Raw genomic sequence first — 26,945 nt, 5'->3', positions numbered from 1 at the left:
ACAGAGCTGTTTAGTAGAACAGACTCATACATGAACAGCACATCATCGCTCTGTTGCTTACCCCACAAGGTTTATTTGGTTGATAGTATATCACTGTTCTGTTTAAAAGCATGTTTGCGACAAAATGAGTATTTGTTATATATTACAGGGGCTCAGCTAGCCTCTTAGCTCAGAACAAGACTCCTTGACTCTTGTTTCTCTTCATCTGGACAGATGATGCTAGACACCAGTGGTGGTTTTCCAGTGTGACTTCTAGCCACGCCAAATCAGACCAAGCCATGCTGATTTACTTTTCCATCACCAGTTTGGCCGCGCCATGACACACTGAGCTTTGACACACCCAGAATGGTCCTGCTCTGGAGCGGGACCTCCAAGTATGCTGAGACGAGGCTATAGTTTAGTGTTATTCAGGCAGACTTGTATTGCACACTTTTTAAAGTAGCAACCCCTGCCCCGAACTCTGAAATACCTCAAGACAACATTATGGTCAGGAATGATATGAGAGGACAGCTAAACCAAACAGTGCTTCTTCTGGCATCATCTACCCTGAAATGGGTTGGACAGGTATTTGGTTAATTTGTTCATCTTCCAATTTTAAATTGTGTTTTATAAGGACTAAAGTTTTAGGTCTGCACTAAAAATTTGTATCAAAATCGAAATCAGCTAAAATTTTGTAAATAGCATAGGGATGCAGAATATTGGCATATTGGCTGTGATATTGCCGATATCCGATATGCTGACATTTATGAATTTGTTTTAGCTAATACTGATATTTAGCTAAATGAAGTTCAGACCTAAAACTTCAGCCCTTAAAAGACAGGATTTAAAGTTTTAAGGTAAACATATGAAATTCAGTCCTAACCAGAGGTAGTGTTAACCGAATATTTTCCGTCATTGACAGATTTTTCTAAAGGATGACAGAGAATTTGGAAGGCTGTTTGTCATTTTGACAGACTGGAATGATGAGGATGAGCCTGCATTTTAGCGCACACACAGAGACAGATGCATAGACCTTTTCCATTTTGCACACATGGACTATCATGATTAAAAAATCTTGTAACCAGAGGGCTCTCTCACTGACCTCGACACCGCAGATTAGTGAAAGCGTATCAGTGTCTGTGCTGACAGCACACTGAGAGGCTACTGCAGGTGTCTCAGTACGTCACAGAGGGATACAGGTCGGCATGCAGAGTGTTAGGGCCTTTGCACAATGGGTCCTCATGTTGTTCTAATCATGTCTGCACACTGACTGAAATTATTGTTTTTGGAACAGGTTCAATTTTATGCAAAATTTCATGTCCAAGTCATTTAAATGGGTGATTAATGATTCAAAACAGTTCCTGCTGCTTCCACCCCGCTTGCTCACCACCGCCCTCCCCTCCCCTCTTCCTCTCTCTTGCACTGAAACCTCACTTTAAACACCAAAGTTTGCTCATTTATAATGTGGATATCAACCATGGAAATATAACAGAGAGATGGGTGAATGATGATTAAGATCAGTGCCTGTTGCTTTATTCTCTCCCCCATCTCTCTCCATCTCTCCCCCTCTCTCGCACGAAACCTCACTTTAAACTCTGTAGTTTGCCCGTGTATTATGTGGACATCAACCATGGAAATATAACAGATAAAGGCATACATCTGTAGCCTATTCACACATCATAACAGAGACAAAATTAAAAGTTGTTCTTCATCTCTCCAACTTGTCTAAGCACTATGACACATGAGCGTGTGCTGTATGAAGCTCTGTCAGGATGGATCCAGCGGGATTTTAAAGAAGTGAAAGAGACACAGGCTCGCAGTAGCCTACGAAACTATTTGCCACATTTTATGAATTTTTGCAGTCAAGGCAAATAAAAACGCACTTGACTTAGTGTTTAAGATCCAAGTGTGTGACGTTTTTTGGATTACGACTCCTGTGGAGCAGACAAAAATGTGCTCAGGCCCACAGTGCAGCCTTTTAACAACTTGTTATCAGCTACGGTCGTCAAACGACAACATCTTAGCATTAAAAATATCCTCAAATCTCTCACTGTACGTGATACCTTAAATGGCGCAGTTCATAGTTGCTTGCTTGAAGACGGATTGTGGTCCACCGTTACTGCGTAAAAATGACGAGGAGTAAACGCTGTGCTGCTGTGTTCATCAAGTCTCTTAATGCCATTAAAATGGAGAACCTCAAAGATGGTTGTTTAATACAAGTTGGGAAAGGGTGCTTCATAAATTAAACACTACTAATTAAGTCACATTGAATTATATCATATTACAGATATTAAAGAGAAAATTCTAATGACGGATTGTAAAATGGTACGGCAAAATTTTTACGACCCTTTCTGTCAAAATGACGGACAACAAAAAAGTCCAGTGCAACTTTTAGTCCTAACACACTTTTAAAGTGTTCAGACTTCAGCTGATGTAGGTCTGTTGGTCCAGTCTAAAACTCCACTAATCTATTAACTTATACAGCCAAAATTTACAAGGGATGTACGCAGTTAAATGGTTTTATTTGTTTATCAAATTAGTCAGCATGAGATTTACTAGTTGGTTCGACTAATTACCTTTAATCTTTTATAACATGGGCTTGAAATCCTGGTCTGTTATATTCTTTTAAACTGTGATGAACCTCCTGCCACTAGAATCGTCTGTAGCTTTGGTTATGGCTGCTGCCTTCCTGTCTGGGCTTTACCCTGGCACTTTAATGGACGTAAATATGAGAAGCTTAGCAGCTAATGTGTAGGAGGAACAGTGTATTACTTGAGTAATAAGTAAAATAAAGTGGCATGTAGTCCGTTGATGGTTGAACTCACGTTTAACTACTTAACCGAAGTGAAAAGGCCACATATCAAAGCACGATATTAATCAAAGAAGAACAAATGCTGGTGGAGCTAGCGGCTAATGTTAACAGGTGTGATGTGAGCCTAGTATACTCTGTACAGTGACCCTGTGAAGAATTAGACTGTTTTCTAAGTATTTTCTTCTCTTTACAGTAGTCTGTTACATGCAATTTAAATGAGTGTTTAGCTGAACGAGGAAATAGACTTATAGGAACATCCCTAATAATTACTGCTGATGTAGGCAGACTTTTTGGCAAAATATTAGATGTAAATATTGGCAGAAACGTACACATATGTGTGCAGACACTGATAATTTACTTTTTAAGCTGATACCAGCCAAGACCTATATCATACTGATAGCATTGTTCATCCCTAACATTGGTAAAAATCCAATACAGTGCATCCCTATTTGAAATGGTAAGTTCTGTAAAAAAAGGGACACATTTCTATTTAGTGCCTTGCAGAGCTCATTGTCTGTTTCCAGGTTGTTACAGTGCTGTTTGCAAAAAAGGAGATGAAGCTTGTTTTACTGTCTTTTAAATAAAAGAAAAACATTTTGCACATAATGTACATGCAATCCAAGGAATGTGTTTGCTTTCTCTTTCTTAATGTCTATGTAATAAAATACATTTGTAATTTATGGTGGAATCAAATGCGTTTTCTCTTGTTTCAGTCTGTTTCCAGAGTAAACAGGTAATATAATGCAAGAGAGATTGGGGTTCTTAGCAAAGAAAAGATGTGTCTGTGCACACTGGAATTGGCAGAATAGCGTTTGAAATTAATGACATATGGGACATCAGAAAACTTTCAGTATCTTGAATCTCTACTGTAAAAGCACAGTGTTCCTCAGTACACACAACTGTTTATATGTTGTCTGCATGACCTCATTCAGCTCACTGAGCCAGAGGGAAAGGACAAGCGCAACTACTTCAAAATAAAAGCCTCTTTAAAATCAGCCTAATACATTAGACTGACATGGTGATATCTTGCTAATAAAGCCTGCAGTTCTGCTGATGACAGGGAGTAATTCAAAAACATCATCAAGTGTCAGGGAATGATGGGAGTCCACACCACATTAGGCAGTGGTGAAAGAGGAAGTCCACTCCTGATTAGGAAAATGAATGAGTCTTTAAGAAAGTGCAAGGCAGAGCAACTGATGTGTGTTTTTGTGCCACTTTTCACGCCAACGATGGAGCAGAGAGAGGAAGAAGGCAGAGGGGAGGAGCCAAGTAGGCAGAATGGGAGGGAAGAGGAGGGGTCCGATATGTCCCGGGGCACACGTGTTCCCTTTCAAACCCTGTCACACTCATTTTCTCTCAAACGTGCGGATGTACATTCACACGAGTGCAGTCACACATGCACATTTGTGCGTGCACAAACAGACACACAAAGGGGAATGAAAGGAAAAGGTGCATAGTGCAAAAGGAGGAGGAGGAGGGGGGACAAATGGGAGAGGTAGGGGGGAAACCCTGATTCAGATGCTGCTGTTGTTTTTGCTCTGAAGGAGGAGGAGGAGGAGGATGGTGAGATGAAGGAAAGAAAGCAGGAGACGTAGGCAGAACGATAACTCCCATCAACTCAGCATGGGATCGCTGGAGGAAATCTGAGGAAATGTGTCTCAAAGGAAAAAAATAGGACTTTAAATGTGAGGAATAACATGCATTCATATCCTAACATCCCTCTGTCCTCTTATGAATCTCACACATACACAGAAAAAGAGAAAGATGTGTACAGATTGGAGAAAGAAAGCATTGATCACTGCGTGGAGATTTCTTTTTATAAAATTGTTCCTGGCCGTTTAATTCCACATGCCTGGAAACCATTCCCGGACATTCCCATTCCTGAGGCTCACATCGAAAAAGGCCAGAGTTTGCCCCCTGCACATGAGTGTGTAGTATAAATGTATGCAGTAAATGCAGCCAGACAGACAACCCCCACACACCCCTCAGACCCCCAAAAACCTCCATCACTCACTCACGCTGCTTCTCACACAGATTGAGGGGGAAGGGCAGGCGGCTACACACAACCGCCTTCCCATGCAACAAACACACATATGCACTGACCCCCGCTATCACCTTCTACATCATACTGCCCCAAATATCAGCCTCTGCTTCCTTATGCAAACACAGCCAGACCAATTTCCACCTGGGCTCTTTGTGCATCGACCTAATGATAAGCAACAAGGTAAAAAGGACTCATTATAAGCACATTAACACACCTCTGCATACATAATATATCACTCATTTGAATACTTTTCATGTCAGCTCTTAAAGGCCTCCAGGGTTTCAATCAGAAAGAAGTCTATTTTAGAAATGAATAAATCAGATAAATATGCATGGTTAAACATGGCTGAACAGGTCCTAGGGTACACTACCTCACCAGCTCCTAATTGACTTCATATGATTTATCCACCACATCCTGAGCGAGAGACTCAATATCTCACATAGATTCCAGTGTCTGTTTTCGTAGGTGGAGTGGAGTCAAAAAACCCACTCATGCATTGTTTCCTTTTTCCTGATATTGGATAGAGTGGGGGTTGGTTTGGGGCAGTCTATCTGATTAAATCATACCATATATGAAGGGCAGATGCAGCATCTTGTCTTGACATATCTCTCTCTCTCCTAACAGATGGACCCAGGAGAATACTGGGACGCTCCTAATCTGCTGCTCTACATGCACAACTGCAGACACGCTAAACACACAAACATTTACTTTATACCTACATCCTCTAGTGTATAATCTGTTTGGGTTGATCACAACAGCTTAAAACAGCTTTTTCCTCAGCAATGGGTGGATATTTTGGTTGTAAACAAAGAAGTCACAAGCATTAGGAGTTTTCTAATTTACCTTCCTCTTAATATAAATGCAGTGTTTTTGCTTATTTTTGTTGCGTGACAAATTCTTGTAAGGATTTTCAGATAGTGTCTGACTATATTTGTAAAATAAGGCTGGACTCACTTGTTCAAATTGGCCCAAAGTTAAACAAACAGATAGATATGCCTAGTAAAAACAATTAGATCAAACTTTTCTTAAAGGCACTTTGTTCTGCAGATCCTGTAATGGTTTTAAGTAGGGCTGTCAAGATTAATTACGATTAACTACAATCCATAATTAGTGCACTACTTTTTTTAAAATTGCAATTAATCACAGGCTTTATTTTCGCTTTCAACAATTATGGTAAAGCCACTGCAGCATCTCCCTGTAGCCACAGTGATATAAAATAAGTAGGCGTGCACGATATCGGAATTTTGATGATATCCAGCAGGAGGACAAGCATGCATTTAGTTCTATAGGCCGAGTTGAAAGTTACGGATGCACTAAAATGCAGTGCAGACCTGAGACTGATTTGTTTTGATGGGTGAAAATGCAAATATGCACCAAGTATGCTATAATAAATAACATCCATTAATGATCAAAATTACCGATAATACAGCTATTTAGAAATACTCATAATTGCTTCTATTCTTGGAGATAACATGCTGTTCAGTATATAATACCTGGTTCATGCTCCGTTAATAAGGGTCAGACAGCGGCACCGTTATAGTGCAGGTCACCTCTTGCACCATGCAGGAAGGAAGGAAAGCATACAACATGTAATAATCCTCATTGTGTTGTAAAAATGCATTTGGCAGTCGCCGCAAAAAGCACGAGCCGCGCACCGAGCGCGATTCGCCCTCTTAATGTGGTCTGAATTACATGAAATTATCTATGCAAAAACATCTCTAATGCATTAACAAAGGAGCCCTGCACGCAAACTTCTGTCAGACGTATCTGTAAAGCCCATAATGTAAACGGTGGCAACTTCCATTCAAGTAAAACCAAGTGCACGAGCTTTTAAGTGGAGATATTTACGCATGGGTTGGAGATGTTTCCTCTGCATATTGTGCATGAGTGCATGCTTTCTTTTTGTACAGCGCTGAATGCAGCGCTACCTGCAGAAAAAACACGGACGCTGACCAAGTACATGGCAAAAGGGTGCGTTTTATGTTTTTTTTTTCTTAAACATGCATACAAGCCTATAGGAATCCTGAAAACATGTACCACTTACAGCCAATTATGAAAAATTAAGCAATTTCTTTCTTCAAAGTACTTACGATTTTAGAGGATTATGAATGACAGTCGCCATTTTCCTGCTGGACTGTAACGTAATATTCCAAATCTCGGTGTAGTTTGGGACCCTTATGAAAAAAACACAACAGCCAATGCGGTCGTGGGCACTCTGCTCCCCACCAATACAACATAAGCATCAAGACAAGGGGCGTGGCTTTGGAGAAATCTGTCAAAATCAATGGCCCTGTTCTTAGAATGGTCATAATTTATCTGTATTAAAACCATATGTCATTATTTGATCGTAGAATCACATATGGATATACATTTCTCATATCAGTAGCTTTACCGTGGCGTTTGGCTGCATTATGGGTTTAGATTGCTGTTAGACATTAACAACTTAGCAATAATCTTTTACTTTTCAATTAATCGCGTGTGAATGAGAACAGGATGGGATTCATTAAATTAAAATAAACATATTTATCGCAATTGTGTTTAATTTCATTTGTTTATCACATAAAAACAAATATTATTTTGATGCGTGGCTCTTATGCTCACTATGGAAAAAACCAATGAATGACGAAAACGTCACGACCTATTGTTAGCCGTCAGCCAATCAATGACATGTGAAGGCGGGACAAAATGGCAGGAACTCAATGTCCTGTAGTTAGCATAGTTAGCTCATGAGGTGTCAAAATTACTACGTTTCAGGAGAAAACAAGATTTCCCATGAACGGAAGGCGCTTTGGTCGATCAAATGAAGCTATCTTTTAAATTTTCTTTATTTTAAAGTTCGTTATTATCATAAAGTTGACAAGGAAGGCGCGTGGTTAGCGAAAGCTCGAGAGAGCTAATGACAACAACTTGCACTACAAGCTAACATGCGACTTCTGAAAGCCTTAAACACAAGGAAGTGAGTGAAATAAAAGCCTTTGTGAGAAGCTTTACTTCACAGCAGAGATGAAGAAGTGGAACTGGCGAGAGGGGCAAAGACCTCACAGGAGACAGGGAGCTGGTCATCGTCACGGCTGGTACAGAAATAACAGGCAGAGATCAACACAGGAAGATCAAAGGTATGCTAATGAGATATAACAGATTGACTTGAAGGTGAAATAGCTGAAACGTGTTACCAATCAGAACTGTCACAACAGAGACTGCATGTCCTTGCCATTTAACCTCAACTTAACATGCTGTGTCTTTCTTTGCACAGGTCTGGATATTATGATTCAGGGCCTTACCACAGGTCACCCCAGAGGAGATATGAAGATCAGGCATCCTCCTCCTCAACCCCATCCTCCTCCTCCTCTGCAGCTTCCTCTTCTAATGCCAGCAGTGCCGCACCAGGTAAGAACTAACTATAAACCCTTTCATTATTGTGTAGTATACTTAAATGGACAGTTTTAGAGGTGGGAAGTAAATAATGACGTTTACTCAAATTACTTTTATTGGATAGTTTGGGTTTTATACCTGTACTTTTGAGTACATTTTGAAATCAGTAACTGTGCCTCTACTCAAGTAAGTTTTAACCAGAGTAACAGTAGTTGAGTACCATACTCTTGTGGTATAGTAGCGCACAGTGAAAGAATGATTCAACATTACATCCCAAAACAGCTGTTATATTTTTCTTTATTGTAGCAGTGTGGCTTTACCTGGAAAACCTGGTTAGAGATCCATATTCTCATGTTGTAAATTGCCAATAAGGAAAGTTCAATTTTACTGTACAACTCCTCAGTAGCAACTAATGCTGAGCAATTAATCCAGATTTGTATTGCATTGTTATATGTCCAACTTAATTTCTATATCAGAGATGCTGCAATATTTCTTTGACTTGAAATGTGTGTAAAACAGTTTCATACTATTTTTTTTTTTTTAGCAGAGATATCATTCTCTACACATTATGAAAACGCTGAAATATCTTTTTATTTTCAGAATAGTTTGCAAAAATCCAACTTTTCTTATTTTGTAAATGTTTTCCATATTTAAGATGAAAATGATCATTCTCCTCAATACATTAAGTTGATTATTATTTAAAAATTAGTTTTCATGATGATTGGCTTAAAGTATAAACAATCAGTACATTTACAACTTTAATTAAAGTAAATGCATACAGATATGTAATTCATACTGATTTAGTTATCGTGTTATGTTGTCCTACCACAAAAGCCTGGCCTACAGGAAACACGTTTATGTTTATTCCATCTAAAAAAAATCTGGTTATATTACAGAATGATTTATTGCTTGTGTTTGTTAAAAAAAACAAAAGATGAAAAACTTAAAAAAAAAAAACAGTTGCATGAAAATCGCAAATGCATAAAAGGGAAACAAATCACAGTTAGATTAATTTCCCAAATTGTTCAGCCTCTGTAGCCAGTGAGTACTTAAAGTAAACTTAAAATGAAATACTAGTTACTTTTATTTGAATGGATTTATTGATCCAGTACTTTAACTTAGAATTAAGATTTAACCAGAGTAACTGTACTTTAACTTGAGTTCAATAGCCTTATACTTTTCCACCCCTGACTGTTTAATGGTTGGTCTTTCCAAGAAAACAACTATGTACTACATTCTGTATTTCCTGTCCTGTTTCCAGAGCTGCCTGGTTTCTACTTTGACCCAGAGAAAAATCGTTACTTCCGCTTACTGCCAGGACACAACAACTGTAACCCACTGACCAGAGAGCAGCTGCAAGAAAAAGAACGAGAGAAACAAAGAAACAAGATGCTTGTAGAAGATGAGAATCCCAGAAAAGTGAGTCTGAAAAGTGGTGCTACTCAAACAAGGCCTGGTAAATGTACATAGTCTTGGTTAATTATGTAATGGCCTGCAAATGCCAATGGGAAAATGCGAGAGACTTATCTTCTTTCACTGTTGCTAAAATGCAAACACATTCTCTGTCCTTTATGCCTGTTTAATGATGGAACTTGTTTTGCTTTGTCCTCACAGAAAGCTCCAAGAACAGGACTGAACACTTCATTGCTGCTGCAGAAAAGACATCTTGGCCTGTTACCAGAGAACTCCTATTGCAGGTACCGCACTATACTGCTGTGTGTACAAAGAGCTGGTTTTTGTGTATGCTACACACATTAGAATGGCCACAGCTGTGGTACATTATACAACGCAACCCCAGCAAAAGAAAGCCTAACTTTAATGATAATCAGTTCTGTATGTGGAGAATAGTTTTTCATAGGAGTGTATGGCTACTAATAACAAAACTAATCAACTTTGACAGCATTTAAAAAAAAAGCTGAAAAAGAAACAAAAAGCCATGTTAAAATGTTTCCTTACTGTTTTAAATATGTTAATTCAAACCATATACAAGAGGAAACAATTAAATTTATATCCACCCTACTAAAAAACATCCATAAATATGAAACAGTTGAATTTCAGAGATTACTGGTAAGTGGACTATTCACAGATGGGTCTCCACTTTGTTACCATGGTCCTGTGTGTACCCAGGCTGGTCCATGAGGTGAAGGTCAGTGCAATGAGACGCCACAAACTGGAGATCCAAAGCTCGGACAACAGCAGCCCAAACACTGACAACTTCAGGCTTATTGTGGTAAGAATAAACACACAAATGCTATTCATCCACCTACTTATCACTGCAGCTAAAATAACTGTATGGAAGTAACAACCTTCAAAAATATCTCAGTCCTTATTCATCTCATTTATTTAGGGCGACTCTGCATGCGAGCGTGTTTTCACAGTCAATGATGTGTCACATGGAGGCTGCAAGTACGGCATCATGAACTTCAGCAGCAGCAGCAGAGGCTCTCTGTCTGTGGAAATGTGTGACAACCTGTACTTCACTAACCGAAAGGTGGGCTTTATTCAGGAGCTAGAGCAGTAACCCTGGATATGTAGACATTATACAATAAGGTGTATACATGCTCTACCCAACTTTTTTATGGAGCCTTGTTACTTGGGTTATCCTTCATTGCACCAAAGCTCTTAACCAATTGAATTCCCATTAAAGCTGAAATACAGAGGAACATTTAGTTTATCTGTAAAATTCTGCATGGTGACATTTTGTTTGTAAATATGTTTCAGGTGAATTCCATTTGCTGGGCCTCAGTCAACTACCCTGACTCCCATGTCTTGTATCCTTTTGCTTTCGTCGACACCTTTAGAAAATTTACATCTTAAAACTGAAAAAAATCTAGCCGGAGCCCTGCTTTATTTTCTTGACTCAGACGATTTTCAGGCTGTGTCTGGTCGGAGCAGCAGACACCCCCGGCTGTGTCAGTTTACTTCCCGCTTCCCTCTTCAGCAACTCCAACCCAGGTTGTATTGATCACAGTCTCTTTTAGTTTCACACAACTTGCACTTTTTTATTATTCATTAAAGTAGATTATGTTTACTTTGTATTTGTAAGTCTTTGCTACGGGATAAGCGTTAGCAATCAAAATACTACATTTGTTATGTGTACTTGTAAGTTTGCAGGTAAATAGTGGTAAAAACACTCAAATTTCTGTTAACATTGTTTGTTCTCTTTATTATTTTAACATTCCTCCTCTTGTTCCTCAGACCAGCCTGGGATGCTGTGTAGCTTTAAGATCTCCTCAGCCTGGTCATGTGCCTGGTGTCTCAACCCCCAGTTTGACAAGACCTTCAGCACTGGTCTGTGCCAGCCTACAAAGTTTTATTTTGTATATTAATGTTCAAATATGAAAATCGTGATCCAGCAATAGTCATTCACAGCTCTCTGTAGGATTCTGAGTTTGTTTGGTTTTTCTCTAATTATAGAATAAGGATTTAAAGCTCTCATGAGTCGCACTTAAGATTGAGCAAATATTTTCACTTTTTTTTCAAAATATTTTTTTCAAATTGTCTCCTTCTAGCTGATTGTTTAGTGCATATGCTGTACTTTGTTAGAATTTTAATCTATTGTTTGTGACTTGTGCATTCATTTTTCTACACTGTTGTAATAATCCAGAATGAGTCATCCTTCTTGGTATGCGTGCAGGTCTGTCTCGCAGGGTGATCGTGAAGGATGCAGAGACCGGTCGGACACAGACGTACAGCACCGGCAGCGATGTTTTGGCTCAGCAGTTTGCCCACAGAGTGAGTTGTCTGGTCTATTATAGTTATATTTGAGTTCATTCTTCAAATACTGTAACAAGGATTATCCGAGAAAGAAACGAGAAATCTAGAATGCACGGTTTCTTTCTTGTAGGTTCCTGTGTTGTTTAATGGCTGCAGATCAGGAGAGATCTTCAGCATTGATCTTCGGCAGCGTGTCCGCAGAGATCATAGCTCCAAGACTAGCCGCTTCCATCAAGAATCAGCCATTACATCTGTTCGTGTCCTGCAGGATGAGAACTACCTGCTGGCAGCTGACATGCTGGGCCAGGTAAGGCTTTGAAATTAAGAGGCATAGTGGTTAGATTGCGCGGCATGCACCCAGTCAGCCCTGGTACGTCTGGCCCATGGCTCTTTCACCACATGTCATTCCCCACTCTCTCATCCCTGTTTCTGGCTCTATCCACTGTCGTAACCCTCTTATAAAGGCCAAAAGCCCCAAAAATAAATCCTGAAAAATAATATTAAAAAAATAGATGTTTTAAAACTAGATGGTGATACCTTAGCTCTTGTTACAGATGTTTTGTTTTGTTTGCAGGTGTGTTGACTAGGTTTTGGGTCTGTGGGCCTGCAAGATGTAAGAATACAATACAAAGTGCGATAATCTTAAATATTGATGATCAACATAAGTCAGTGTATAATAATTGCTATAACTCAATTTTTAAGCCAACTCTGCTTTCATGTTTACATAGTGCCTGTGTTTGCACCATGTTTCACCTGAATACTCATGCTCTTGATATAATTTTTTTCTTATTTGTTTCAAAAAGTTATTACTTTTGTGTGTACTGTCAGAAAAATAGATCGTTCAAACTATGATAAACCTCTTTTGGCTGTGGATGCTGTGTATTACAGTGCTTCTGGATTTATCACCATTGAAAGATGTTGTACTTGTCATTGTGCCACTTAGTTGGCTGGCTTCATTTTGTTAAAGCAAAATATTGGATTTACTTAAAGGGCACTCTTTGGTAAATTTCTCCGTACTGGACTTCTCTCCTGTCAAGAAATATTTCCAGCTGTGCAACCAGATTTCAGAACTGGATCCCTTTAAAAACACTGAGATTAAGGACTGAATCCAGATTATTTTCAGTGTTGCTGCCCCCATAATGTACAACCCCAATTCCAAAAAAAGTTGGGGCGCCGTGCAAAATGAAAATAAAACAGAATGCAATCATGTACAAATCCATTAACCCATATTTTATTGACAATAGAACCTAAAAAACATATCAGATTTTGAAGCTGAGACATTTTGCCATTTGGTTAAAAATTTTAGCTCATTTTGAATTTGATTGCAGCAACACATCTAAAAAAAGTAGGGACAGGCAGGGCCATGTTTACCTTTGTGGAACATCCCATCTTTGCTTAACAACAGTCTGTAAACATTTGGGAAGTGAGGAGACTACTTGCTGGAGTTTTGCAAGAGGAATGTTGGTCAATTCTTGTCTGATGTAGGATTCTAGCTGCTTAACAGTCCCGAGTCTTCTTTGCCAGATGTTTGTTCATTTGAGCTATTAACCCAAAAGTATTTATTTTTATCTAGCCTCTCTTCAGCTTCTTAAGAAGATATTTATAAGACTATCCAAGTGGATCCTCTGATTTATTTTTGTGCTGTGTTTTGTATTCATATGCAGATTAAGTTGTGGGATGTCAGGGTGACGAAGCCAGTGCAGGAGTATAAAGGACACTACAACGAGCACGCCTACCTTCCCATCCATGTCAATGAGCCAGAGGGGCTTCTGTTGGCAGGTAGGAGAGAACAATGCATGCTATTAAAAACAAACACTAACAGACTGTCAGATAATATATTTTAGTGCTTGTTTGTTATTGACTTACTATTTCTGCCTCCTCTGTCTCAATCATCAGTTGGACAGGATTGCTACACACGATTATGGAGCTTAAAAGACGGACTCCTGCTCAGGACTATCCCATCTCCCCACCCTGCAGCAAACGACCTGATACCCAGCGTGGTCTTCTCATCCAAACTGGGCGGCTGCAGGGGTCTCCCTGGCCTGCTCATGGCCGTCAAACATGATCTTTACTACTTCCCATACAACACTGACTACCAGGAAGAAGCAGTGCAGCAGGTGGACTTATAGGGGAAAATGGTCATCTCATAAATATGTTTCATTGTGCTAAAATGAACTTTAAATCTCAGGGTTACATTAAATTTGAATTACTTGTTGGTGCCATGTGTAAAGAATAATGAAAGTTTGGAGTGGTTTGTGTAACCTTTACAAAAAGTGCTCTTAATTTTTAATGTAGTTGAGGATGTCTTTGATGTGAAAATGTATACCACAAATCAAATTTTCTATTTCTTGTATTATTTCAAAAAGAATCAGCAAACACTGAGGTTTTCTGCAGTTTAATACGTACATTATGAGCATACAAGAACATTAAAGTATTGATTGATTTGTTCCTTGTGATATTTAATTGAACATCTCCTTCTGAGATGCCAAAGAGCTCCTTTACTGTTATTTCAGCTTATGTGTTGTGACATCAAAACCAAACACACTCTCCTGATCAGTCACCGAAAAAGCCCAAGGATAAGCATCACTATGTCTGATATAACACTTCGGTAACGTCATATGTTGTATTTATCAGACAGTGGTCAAGTACAGTCTCGTTGCAGTAAAGGCAACATCATCATTGCTAACATTGCTACACAGCCTGAGTAGACAGAGTAATGACTTACTCTTCTCCTGTTTTGAGGGGCCAGCCTCAAAGACACATTGAAGTCTTTATTTTTTTAAACTACATCAGCTACTGTGAGCCAGCCACTCTAAAAGCAAGACTGTTTCATTACACTGCAGTCAGGTTTCTCTCGATAGTAGTTTTGACATCTTAAAAGAAACGAGGCCATTTAAAAATATCCCTAATAAAGTAAACTTTATCCCTTATATTTATGATCTATGTAAAATTTAAACAGTCAATCCAGACAGCTTTATTAAGGCTGCTCTATTACAATCTGCCAATTCAAAAGCACAAACAACCACTAAGGATTATGTAAGTAGGAAACACTAAGTCATTATTATTTTAGTTGGAATGCATCTCTGTGCTACAGTTCATCATTGGCTTCCGATTGTTTGAATCAAGAAAAGCAGAGGGAAGCTGGCTGACATCCATTCAATTGAGGTGGATTAATTTTCAAGTTATCTGTTGTTTTCCTCTATAGCGAACACTGAATGCTACATCCAGAGCTTTGAGAATCAAAGTGCAAACCTAAAGTCAGATTAAGATGCTCTGTCAGTACTTCTGATAATAAACTGGTTAACATGTAGTATCTGACGACAAAAGGTGCTCTAGTTACACAGGGAAGGATTGTCAAAGGTGTCAGGGCTTCATGTGCATGGGGATCAGTTTTAAAGGACGGAAATTTGTCTGACTTTCACCTAAAGGTCCTTTAACTTACTAACTTCTTGATATTAAAGATTCAGTCTGACTGGTATACTTCACAGTGTAAATTAGAGGCAAATTTAAGTGAAATTGGGACTGATGTGATGCGAGGACAGCTTTAAAAATGATACTCAGAGTCCAACCTGCCACACCCGCTCCAGTGGCGATAAAAAAAATATAATAGCCTTGAAGTCGAAACAGTATTTCCAGTTTTCAGTGTTGGAGGCTGTTGGCCTCAGCCTCCTCGTCCTGCTAGAGCTCTCCAGGTTTCTGGTTGCAGCTGTTACAGACCCTCACCGGGTGGTCCCAGCCACGGGAGGGCACCGCACGACGCTCCTGAGAGCAGTCGTCACACACACCCTGCCCACAGGCACGACAGTGATGGATGGAGAGGCGAGGGGAGAACTCCCGCTGGCACTCGCTGCAGGAGACGATGTCCTGATCTGGGACCCAGTAAGCTGGGCGAGCCGCGTCCTTCACCAGGCCTGAATGAAGAGGGAGTGGGATTTCAAATGATTTATTTGTCAACCTATCTACTGACATTTTAGTAACACAAAAAAACTTCAGCAACAAATTTAAAATGGAGGTTAAAGCTTGCGAGGAGTTTCAATCAGACAAGAATGAATCAAATGCCTCTGTCTTGAGAGCAAGGAAATCATACCAGATGAAAGAGATTCCTGCAGTTTAAAGTCTAATTGAATTGTACTTTTTACTCGGGTTGAACAATAAGGAGGTAAGTGATTTCAGCAAAGGATCATCACATTAATGTGGACTTTTAAGAGACCGTGCTGTAAACTGGATCCATCAAACTACTATTTTGAGTAGGGGTCAACCGATAATGCTTTTTTTTTTTTAGGGCTGATAGAAACTGAAATACATTTGTTATAAAAAACCAAGACAAAAAGGAGCACACTCAAGTGATCAAACTTCTTAAAGTGCATGACTAGAAAGACTTCAAAGAAAACTGAAGGGTCAGCACTCAAAATGTCCCTTCAAGCCCTTTCACTTCTGGGTAAGGCAGTTCAAAAGACACATCGAATGCATTTCGACAAGCAGTCTTAAACCTCGATCTTAATGAGAGAGTTTTGTTAATGTTACTCACCAAGAGGTATGTCAATGGCACCAACTACAGCTCCTAAAGTGTTCTGAACCGCCTCTCCGACCTTCCTGGCTATCAGGGTACCCCCCTCCTCCTCCAAGGCAGCATCCAGCAGCTCTGCAGCAGGAACACAATCACACAAGATTACATCAAACCATAAGATGTGTTCAAGCATCTAGGCCTATATTAGATGGACTGCACAAAGAGAAACTAGTTTCTTTTACCAGTTGAGATTCCTCTGTTGTGGAAACAGGCATCGCACACTCGAACAGGGGCTAGACCCCAGCCCCTCTCTGGGACGGGTCTGGTTTTTGAGGAGCAGGAGTCACAGAAGCCCTCACCACACGCACGACAATGGTGCTTTGTGTCATTCGGCTGGAACTCTTCAGCACATTTGGAGCAGTTCTAGGACACAAAAACAGCAGAAAACTTTAAATCAAATTCATTTCAAGGTTTCTTGTTAAAATTTTGCCACTGCAACGATTAAACACTGTTAAAGTTTTTTTATGTTGATGTACCAGGATAAGGGAGTTGGGTTTCCAGTACGCAGGAGCAATCTGATCGGTAAGCCAGGAGGTAACTGCTTTGGCAGGTTTGACGCTGAGTTCGGACACAGACTGAGAAATGTATTTGACTCCATCCAGCAACCTCTGAGCAGCATTGTTGTTGTCTTTCAAAAATCCATCGGACTGAAAGAAGACGTTTAGAGGTAAATAAAAATACCTTCTTTAAAAAATTCTATCTTATGTGCTCCTCATTCTGCACATTCGTGCGGTTAAAGAAACATGTTTTAACACCTCTAGACCTCTCCACCGTATTCTTACCCCAGGCCAGATATGATGGATCTCTGTCCGCACAACTGTTTCCACTGGGTCCTGGTTTCCATACCAGTACTGTCTGCTTCTATAGATCACCGCACAGTTTGGGCACTCTATGACATACCTGTACAAAACAGAGAAATTAAGTTCCAAAACCAAAGGGATTCATTGTGCCATCTTAAAAAACTTACTGTACATCACAAAAAGTCTTATTTATTTTCTGGCTTTTGTTACCCACAATAATATACAAATGAGGGCGAAATTACTACACTAAAACTACATTATTTAACAAAAACAAAAATCTACCAGGGTCTAAATTATTAGCCACCCTGATACTAATGCTAATAGTTAGTTGTGTCTCCTTTTTGCTGGATAACAGCCTGCAGTCATTTGTTGTAGTTTTCAGCAAGTCTTAGATGTGTCTCCTGGCCAATCTCTCAAGTTCATCCACATTTGAAGACCATCAAATCTTGAGGAGGCCAATCAATAATGTTCACTTTGGTCTTCCAGAAGTAGTTCACATATGTTTTGGGTTGCTGTCGTGTTGAAGACAAGATCCAGACCCAGTTTTGCTGCTGACTGCTTGAGGTTTTCTTTCAAAATCTTCACGTCCTCCTTTCTTCATGATTGCTTCCACCTTTATGAGATTCCCGGTTACAGACATACTGAAGCATCCCCACGGCACAATACTCCCACTCGCCATGTTTCGCTGTGGGGACGGTGTTCTTTGGGTTATATGCATCTCCTTTCTTTCTCCAAACATAAGCAACATCTCCATGGCCAAAGTTTGGTACTTAAAGATGTGTTTTTTATCAGCTCATTATGTCCTGATGAAGACTCGTTGGGAGTTGAAAAGCGTAGATATCCCGTTTAACAAAGGATTTTTATTACATCAGAGTGCATTGGATTCTCAGTTCTCACTGCCATCTATACTATGGACTGTTTTTGATAAGTTAACGGGCAAGCCATCATTCCCTTTTTTTTTTAACATTAGCTCTAGTTTGGTCTTATCAGACCAAAGGGCACACTTCCAGTGCACACAATCCAGGTTGTTCTTAGCATACTTCAGCCTGACTTGAAGGTGTCTCTTCTGCAGAAGTGGAGTTTTCCTTGGTCTAAAGCCTCTCAGTCCATTCCTGTGCAGGACTTTAGTGGTTGTCTTCTTTGAGACTACAATTACTGAAGTCATTCTCTAGTATCTTTGCAGTTGTTAGGCACATCTCTCACTAGTTTTCTTTCCAGAGTCTTTGAAATCTTTCTCTTCCTACCTTTGCTAGGCTTGTTCTGTACTGTGTGGCTGTCTTTGAATTTCTTGATGATATTTCTCACTCCAGTTCTTGACATTTCATCGCACAAGCTTTAAAGCAATAACCAGAGGTAAATTTGACCCAAATAATGGATGAAAGAATTTCTACAGAATACCAAGTGGCTCAACTCTTTGATATTTTCTTTTTCTCCTCCATATGATTTAATTATTTCTGCTAACAAGCAAGACATTACTAATCTTTTCATCCTAATTGTTGGTAGCCAGACTCACCCAGACCAGGCATAAATGGCCAGACCAAACCATGGTGAGTCCGATGACGCAGTTGTCTTTGGAACAACTATAACCTCCTTCCCTCCTTCATAGCAGGCCTGATAAGGTCAACACAAACACTCAGAATTTGCTTAAGTGGCATATATCAACAGATCCATGTGGTATGTATGAGTTTGTGCTTACCTTGCAGGTGTAGATGCGGTTGTCGTACTGGGCGGAGTAGCGGCAGCGATGTTTGGCTTCATGGTCAAGTCCTTCCTTCAGGTGATTCATGCTTCTCTTACAGCCTGAACTGAAGGACCAGGATTTGTTTACAAAAACCGAAAATATTTCTACATTTTCAGGACATTCAATATTTCAAGAAAATATCAATCATAATTTAACAATTTAGTCAAATAATATTTAGATTACTTGCAATACTGTCAATATATACATAAAAAAGGTAAAAGGATGCCACATACAGTCCTGGCTGACACATATTCTTTGTCTACCTATCAAAAGTTCTGTGTATCTAATTGGCACTAATTTTGGCTTACATAAACAAATATTTACATCCTGTGAGTGTGGCTGTGAGACACTCCATTATACCACAGAAAGCTGCTCTGGTATTTCAGACTTAATTCAAGTTACAATATATGACACAATTTTTGCCATTAATTTCTGTTTTTTAATTAGTGGACTGTAGCAAGGAGAGAGATGAACATACCCACAGCTGAGGCAGAGACATGAGCAGGTGAAGTACTCATCAGGGAAGAAGGAGTTACTAGTCATGTGCTCATCAGGGATCTCCCCACTGAAGCTCTCACTCAGCGCCTAAATGAAAGGGCAATAAAAGATGAAGAAACAAGAGGATTTAAAACCGTCAACTACAGTATCTGACTTATGCCGTTATTTGAATGCCTTTAACATTTATACAAAATTAGGAGTACAGGATTTAAGCACTATTACCTGCAGAGCCTTGTAGATAACACTAGCGGAGCGTGGAGAGCGGGTGGTGTTGTTATCCAGTTGTTGCTCCAGGCTGCGCAGCAAACCGCTGAAATCTGTGGGGGGGTTGTAGGTCCGCGTTCCACGGTACTGGATGGAGCTGAATGCTTCTGGAAACAGACCTAGTTTTCTGAAACGCTCCTGGAGAAGACGCTCAGCTGATTCAGACGGTTTGTCTAGAGATCAGAGATAAATGGAGTAAAGAAGAGATACAAATAACACATTTCAACAAATGTAGGCAGCTCTCATTTATTAAATACTGACAAAGTATATTCTAAGGCAGTTGTTTTCAACTGATTTATTGCCAGGACCCACTGCAACCTCCTCAATGATAAAATTGCATCCCAAATTTCTTGAATTTCTCATCATAACACCATTTTTTCCTGAAAAGTGGGGCAGTTTAGATATGAAACAGAACAAAAATGTAACAGAACAAAGAGATGAAGATATAAGCCTACCATGTACTTTTTGACACATACTTTATTTCCAGGCATACATCTGCAGCCCACTGAAAATGGCTTCACAACCCAATTTTTGGTCACGACCCAGCAGTTGAAAATCAAGGCTCCAAAGAATAAAAGTTGACCTCCATCTACCTGACCCTAACAGCTTGGTGTGGACCGTCTCATGGAAAATGATAACTCCAGGGCCTAGAGTGGACAATGGGACATCCAGACCACAGCGGGTGGTGGTCGCCTTCAGCTCCTTCGTGAAATGCTTTAGGTAGGCATCTGACGCATCACCAAGAAACTTGAAGAGATCATCATGGAGACGGTCTGCATGGGTTCTGTAGATGACCACATCAGATATGGCTAAGACTTTGAGGAGTAGTCTTGTTCGCTGGCCCTGATTGGCCCCTGGTGGAAACAAAAAGTTGCAGTGAATACCTTTTTAAACCATGACATAGAGCAAATCTACTGTTAATTCCATACCAGCTCCTAGAAGGCCTTCAGTGTCGATTACCACCACCCGGTGCACAGGGTCCATAGCTGCCCATACACCCACAGTGCATGACTCTTGAGTGGGTGAGGTTTTGAAAACCTCTCTTCCAAGGAAAAATGTGTGGTTCAGAGTGTGGGACTTGCCCTCCCCAGTGTTTCCAAAGATGGACACCACCTTAAGGAGCTCATCCGGCTTGCAGCCCAGTCTGCTCACAAATTCCTCTTCATTCTTTACCTAAAAGTCAGCAGAAGATTAGCACCATCATCTTGAAAGCCCATTAATGAGGCACTAACAAGAGATGGAAACATGCTCATATTGATTACCTGCATCTCCTCCCTCTCATCCACCAAAAGGAAGCTGCATACTTTCTCTAGCTCTGCCTTCAGGATCTCCATCTGAGAATCCCCTGCACCTATACTGTTATCCTGTGGAGCCTTGGCGGGTGGGTAAGGTGTCAGAGGGTGCTTCCTCTTGTTGACTCCGCTGTGGGTGCGTTTCTGGCAGTCCAAACACAGGTTGATCTTACAGCCCTGGCAGCGCACCACCGCTCTGAGACGCCCTCCGTTGACAGGGCAGCTGCTGTCACCTTTGCACGAGTCACAGAAAGGAACGTGTCCCGGTGCAATCCGAACCCGGTCGTGATTCCTCATCCGCTCCTGGCGATGAAGCTCCAGTTCACAACGGACACATTGCAAGCTGCCGCATTCATCACATTCAAACGCTGCCTCGTCTGAACCTCCACAGGCGTAGCTCTCCTGACAGCCCAGGACAGTGTTCATCCCTTTGTCTACAGCTGGACCCTGACCACTCATCTCAACCCCAACAGGACAGGTCGACAGGTTACTAACACCAACTAGGACTACAGATGAAATGAAGAGGAACACTCAGAGTTATTACCTTGTTAACACACACTCTGCCTGCAAAGAAGTTGTGGAAATACACCAAAAAGTCAAGTCTGCAACACATTCAAAAAGTTCTGAGAAATGTATGGCTTGAACCTATTTCTATTTACTCTAAATGAGGATATTTACAAGGTAATACAGGAGCGGCAGGATGCCAATTTTAAACACACTTGTCCAGATTCGTAATAACTATGTTTTGGCACAGCAGTTTGCTAGCTAACATTAGCTACCCTGCTTCTCTTGTTTTGGTTTAGTAATGATGCAGCTTAGCTCACAAGTTGCTCTTTAGAAGTTGCTGAGTGGGCTCGTAATAATGTTAGAAAACACGCCCCGAAACTCAGTAATATATGCGTTATGTACCATTAACAACACAAAGAGACACTCTCGTATAGAAACAAACAACCTTCGTTTGAATAGACTGACCTAGCAGTGGCTACTGGTCCGACCGACGTCGACTGACTGGTGAACTAAAGTGCTGCCTCATCACGGTCTAAAAGTGGACACGTATTCAGTCTAGCACCGCCGACAGACCGACACAGACAGCTAACGTTAGTGAGAAACTCAGCTAGCAGAGCTATTTGGTGTCAGACCCCTGTTGATGTTGTTGCTTTTACATCAGCTGATCGGCTTGTTTTTATCCAGAGTTCAAAAGTCAAACAAACGCAACGCATTATGGGAAAGTGAGGCTTTGGGAACTACACGAATGAACAGTTGTGAATAACTGTTAAACCCAGCGCAATTAACCTACATATCGTTTCTGACAGCATTTTTTTTAGAACATTCCCTTACTTTTACTCCTTAATTTGTTTTAAATTTAGTTTTATAATAGCCGTCTATCAACTTCTTCTTTCTGAGAGCTACCATCCATGCTAGCAACTGACCGTTTACCCATGGTGCTTTGCCCCCTCCAGCTGCTGTGCGGTGCGGTATGCTTCTATATGAACCTGCGTACACCGAAAAGTGAGGTGAGCGGGGATAACAGCCAACACAAACGCAAAGTGTAAAATAATACACACACCCCCTCTTGTTTTTTCAGCTTTTAGACACACTAAAATATTTAATTTTTATTTTTTTCATTTAAGTGAAGTTTTAATTTATCTAGTACTGGTATTCAGAAACGATACTCAAAATGTATTATTACCCCTTTTTATTTGATATTAACCACATAAAACTAATCTTTTTAAATATATAGGTCATTACTGCATATTCGCTGGTATTTTAACAAATGAGCAGAATAAATTGAACAGACGATAATGCATTTTTTTGTCAAATTAACAAAAACCATCACCTGACAGAGTTGACACAGGGGATAAAAAGTTGCTTAAACATCCTTTTTAACCCAAATAATTATCTTAAATTACAATAGATAAAGAAAAATGATGAAAATGAAAGGTGAAACCAAGCTCTCCGCATGCTATGATGATTATGTTTTTATCTAGGAATTATTGGGTGCTTTAACATGTTGAGCGTTCAGATATACAACTCCTCAGGTTTATTTTTTGGCTCTTGCAAAGGTATCTTATCAACAGTTTGGCTCTTTGGTTGACCAAGGGTGAGTATCACTGCAGTATCATATGTTTATACACTTTTTTTTTTTGAAAACATTAACGAGACACATCGGAAAATCCCCTCATCTAAACTCAGCGAACTCTAACCTGGACAACCCGGTGAATATAACAAGTGCATCCACCGTGAGAATTTATTTTGGCAACAACTCAGCTGTAACTTCTTTTCCTAGGAATATTTCAGCGTTTTTCCCACGTTTAATTTTACAGTGCATGCTAAGCGTCGTATGAGTAATTTCCTTTTCTCGTCTATAATAGCGACAATTGATGTCTTAACATAGACTGACCTTGCCTGTTCTAGATACCCACTGCTAGCTTAGTGCTAACCTGTCGTTAGTGCTAGCTTGTAAAGCTAACTGTAAGTTGACTTAATGTTCGCTAGTCTTCTAGTTTTACACTTGTTGTTGTATTTATGATGGAAGATGAAGCCTTCGCCGACATTAACGGCAAAGCCATCTCTCTGGACTGCCAGAATCACTCAGATTTGTGCAGGGAGTTCACAGTCAGCTCTGCTAAAGTGTCCATCGTGAAGGTGATGGTGTATACCTGCTCTGTTTGGCTCCTAGCATACGCCGTGTTCTTCTTCACAGAGGTAAAACAACTAATATTCAATGACTGAGCGATACAAACAATTGTTCTGACAAAAAACATGAATACAAAGTAAAGCTAATGATTAACAAAACAGTCAGGTACAAGATTGCAATGTACCAGGGGGCGCATTGAATCAATTATCTTACAGACATAGATTAAATAGACACCCTAAAGGATAGACAGGAGTTGTAAGATTTCATTTCTTTTGTGTTAGTACTTCTTGATATAGTAGAAGTATACATTTCAATTTCTTTTTTCAATACAGGGGAAAAGGTGATGTATGTAAAAATGTGCACTTACGGATGTGAAATTTAGCAAACAGAAGGATAAGATTTAGCAAGAAAAGATTCTCATTATTTCTTCCAAACCAATGAGATGTACATGCTGATGTTTAATAGCCAGTTTTACGTGAACATATCGTTTTTTTACACATTGCAAAAAAAGCCCAGAAACGTTAAACTCACATGGAAGATTTGTTTTGATGGTTCTGTTTTCCATAAAGAAGTCTTGAGGTGAAATTAGCATAAGCTACTATTAAAGCAAATCTTATGATTACCTTTTTACCTCAGTATGAACCACTTACAGTGACATTAGTAGCCCCACTACTATTAGTAGCAACTACTGCCCCTTGTACTTTTCATTTGTATCTTATTTTCTCTTATAAGCCTGTATTTTGCACTTGATTGTCTCATACTCAACTAAAAATATTGAATTGTAACCTTTACTTATAAGTTACTATTCAGATTAATATCATTTTTGATTAACATTTGTGTTGTTTTTTTATTTAACACGGGATACAAACATACAGAACCCTCCCCAAGTGTCCAGCCCTGGTCATCACCACATATACAATCAGTCTTGATTGTAATCCTCAACAAAACTGAATGATTCTATGCTTACACATTGTGACTTATACATAAAAAAATCAACATGTTTTTCTCTGGTTAAGCCAAATTAATTATATTTTTTCACAACCTTATTGCCATGCTCTTTGTGGTCTGTAAATGTTAACATTTGTAACATACATAGTTTTTATGTTGGGGTTGGTTTCTACAAACATTTTATACTGAATGAGATCAGCATGTGACTGTCTTCTCCTCCTTGCAGAACACAGCAGTGTTGTCCTGTGCTATATTTGTCACCCTGGTGGGCATGATGCTTCACATCCACTTTGTGAAGGTGGACCATGAGTCCTTGCTTATCATCGGCTCTTTGGGCATTCAGGTGTCGTCCAGCTACGCTTCAGGCCGAGAGACTACAACATTTATTGAAATGAGCAAGATCAAGGACATTGTCATCAATGAAGCTGTTCACATGGTAAATGAAGAAGTGCATGACTCTTTCCTCCTTTTTAATGCAAATTTACATTAATCTTATTACTAAATTAGTCATATTGTTCTATACTCAGGAAATGGTTATGCCTTTGAAAGATGAGTGATTTGATGCATTATCCTTTATTACAGCAACAGATCATCTACTACCTGTGTGTGCTGCTGAAGGACCCCTCTGAGCCGAATGCAGTGTCAAGTGTTGTGCCATTGTTCCAGGTAGGGTTACATGCATCTATGTGAAGGCAAAATGCTCTTGGCAAATGACATTTGTTTTTTCTTCCTTGTTTACCTCTCTGTCTTTGTACTCACAGTAACCTGTTTCTAATGAACCCCCTATCTTTGTTTTCCAGAGTTCAAAGCCGAGGCTGAACTGCCTGGTGAAGGTTTATAAGAGCTGTCAGGAGATTCTTTCAAAGTGCTGATGAAATGAAATGCTGGTCATCCATTAGCCATGCTTCTGGTTAGGCAACATGTTTGTAATATTTCTCTGTTTTAGGTTATCTCCTTTGAATGAATGAACACACGGGAGTTTAGTTTTAAAATAGACACATTTTGTTTTTCTTTATGTTTTGTATCAGGATATTTCTCCTTTTCCAATTGTATAAACAAAAACTATTTCATTACTCTGATCTGTTGACCAACATTAGTGTCTTATTTACTTTGTATTGACATGTAGCTACTTGAATTAAATGAGCACTGGTGCTAGACTACTTGTACTTGTATAAACTTTAAGAGCCAAACCTTTATCTGACATTAAACTAAATGTAGAAATTTCCTTTGACAACATTTAAAAAGTATTTATTTGTAGATGCAAGTTCACTATTTATGTCATTTTCTGTTTGATTTAAAAGAATTCCCTATCTGTTCTTTTTTATTAAAATATTTACAATAAAATATAACAAAACTAAAATTGTTTTTTCTTTATTTGCCTTTACAGATGGCAGTGCATGTACTGATTTATTTTTTTAAAAGCTTTACTGTGTGTTCCCCAGTAGAGGGCGACATCACCCTTAACTCACGCTTCTGTGCTAATCAAACTCTTAAAAATACATTAATGGTTCGGATAAAATCACTGAAGGTGCACAGAAAGTATATAATAATGCTTTTTAATTTAGACAAAGCTTTATTCAATTTACCTTTGAAGCTCTCTTATAAAGTTATTGAAGGTGTTTATCTCTATTTATACATAAACCACCACACCTTTCTACTTTGATGCATTTTCACTTCCTCATAACTACATTAAACTTCATCCTTGAGCTACTTGGTCACGTTTATGATCTTTAATGCTCCTTGTGACTGTTGATAGACCAGACCAGTTTTCAGAAATGTCACTCAGGGCTGCCTCATGCTCCTGTAATGTGACAGTAATAACAATGTATGCAGAGTAGATGTCAGTAGTAGTAGTTTCAAGTTATAATTAAGTTTTAAGTTATGAAAGACCTTAGCTTACCAGTAAAAACATGGATCATTGCTGAGTTTCATTTTGTGAGTTACGCTGCAATGCCCGCCCCAAGGGCTGTGCATTAGGGTTATAAAGGTGAGAGCTTTCTGGGTCTCAGCCAAACGGGGGTCCCATGGAGGTCAGCAAATTCATAGTCCATTGTAAAGTTAAGCTGTGATATCTGTATTTTATTTTTAACCTGAAAAATAGTCACCCCTATTAAAGAAATAAAAAAGAACTCAATTTGTTTATGCATTGTAACAATATAACTTTAATACAAATGTAAACCCTTTTCTTAAAACAGAAAAACCCTTTGTTAACAACATGTACTGTTGGACTTTGTAGCTGGGCCATAGTGGGTACAGATGTCAGAAAACAGAAA

The 26,945-nt window shown here is 39.5% G+C and overlaps 4 protein-coding genes across 4 annotated transcripts in view; 2 read left to right on the top strand and 2 right to left on the bottom strand.

The window, feature by feature from the left end:
* The window catches only part of dpf3 (D4, zinc and double PHD fingers, family 3), a 30,120-nt gene extending 23,163 nt beyond the window's left edge, over window positions 1–6,957 (bottom strand). The window contains exon 1 of the mRNA XM_041805786.1: window positions 6,926–6,957. Coding sequence (XP_041661720.1) covers window positions 6,926–6,957 — 32 coding nt within the window. The remainder of the gene's footprint in view (window positions 1–6,925) is intronic.
* A 558-nt stretch (window positions 6,958–7,515) lies between these two features.
* On the top strand, window positions 7,516–14,368 carry wdr21 (WD repeat domain 21). The gene is made up of 13 exons (XM_041805239.1): window positions 7,516–7,951; window positions 8,089–8,222; window positions 9,469–9,626; window positions 9,822–9,904; window positions 10,335–10,437; window positions 10,555–10,698; window positions 10,929–10,978; window positions 11,083–11,162; window positions 11,406–11,498; window positions 11,845–11,942; window positions 12,055–12,231; window positions 13,589–13,703; window positions 13,821–14,368. Exons 1-13 carry the CDS (start codon window positions 7,839–7,841, stop codon window positions 14,051–14,053), a joined length of 1,581 nt encoding a protein of 526 aa, XP_041661173.1. The 5' UTR covers window positions 7,516–7,838; the 3' UTR covers window positions 14,054–14,368.
* Window positions 14,304–22,361, bottom strand: zfyve1 (zinc finger, FYVE domain containing 1). Its single transcript, XM_041805238.1, has 13 exons — window positions 22,059–22,361; window positions 21,057–21,592; window positions 20,724–20,967; window positions 20,388–20,648; window positions 19,753–19,967; window positions 19,511–19,617; window positions 18,988–19,096; window positions 18,805–18,902; window positions 17,274–17,391; window positions 16,968–17,138; window positions 16,674–16,854; window positions 16,453–16,566; window positions 14,304–15,835 (listed from the first exon to the last, which is right to left on the bottom strand). The coding sequence occupies exons 2-13, from the start codon at window positions 21,543–21,545 to the stop codon at window positions 15,603–15,605; spliced, it is 2,340 nt and encodes a 779-aa protein (XP_041661172.1). The 5' UTR covers window positions 21,546–21,592; window positions 22,059–22,361; the 3' UTR covers window positions 14,304–15,602.
* Window positions 22,362–23,307: 946 nt separating this feature from the next.
* Window positions 23,308–25,832, top strand: pigh (phosphatidylinositol glycan anchor biosynthesis, class H). The gene is made up of 4 exons (XM_041804753.1): window positions 23,308–23,792; window positions 24,899–25,108; window positions 25,255–25,338; window positions 25,473–25,832. Exons 1-4 carry the CDS (start codon window positions 23,613–23,615, stop codon window positions 25,542–25,544), a joined length of 546 nt encoding a protein of 181 aa, XP_041660687.1. The 5' UTR covers window positions 23,308–23,612; the 3' UTR covers window positions 25,545–25,832.
* The last annotated feature ends 1,113 nt before the right edge of the window (window positions 25,833–26,945 follow it).

This window comes from Cheilinus undulatus, linkage group 14 (genome assembly GCF_018320785.1).
Source record: "Cheilinus undulatus linkage group 14, ASM1832078v1, whole genome shotgun sequence".
Lineage (NCBI taxonomy): Eukaryota > Metazoa > Chordata > Actinopteri > Labriformes > Labridae > Cheilinus > Cheilinus undulatus.
The sequence above is the reverse complement of the archived record's forward strand: the minus strand, read 5'-3'. Positions and strand labels throughout refer to the sequence as shown.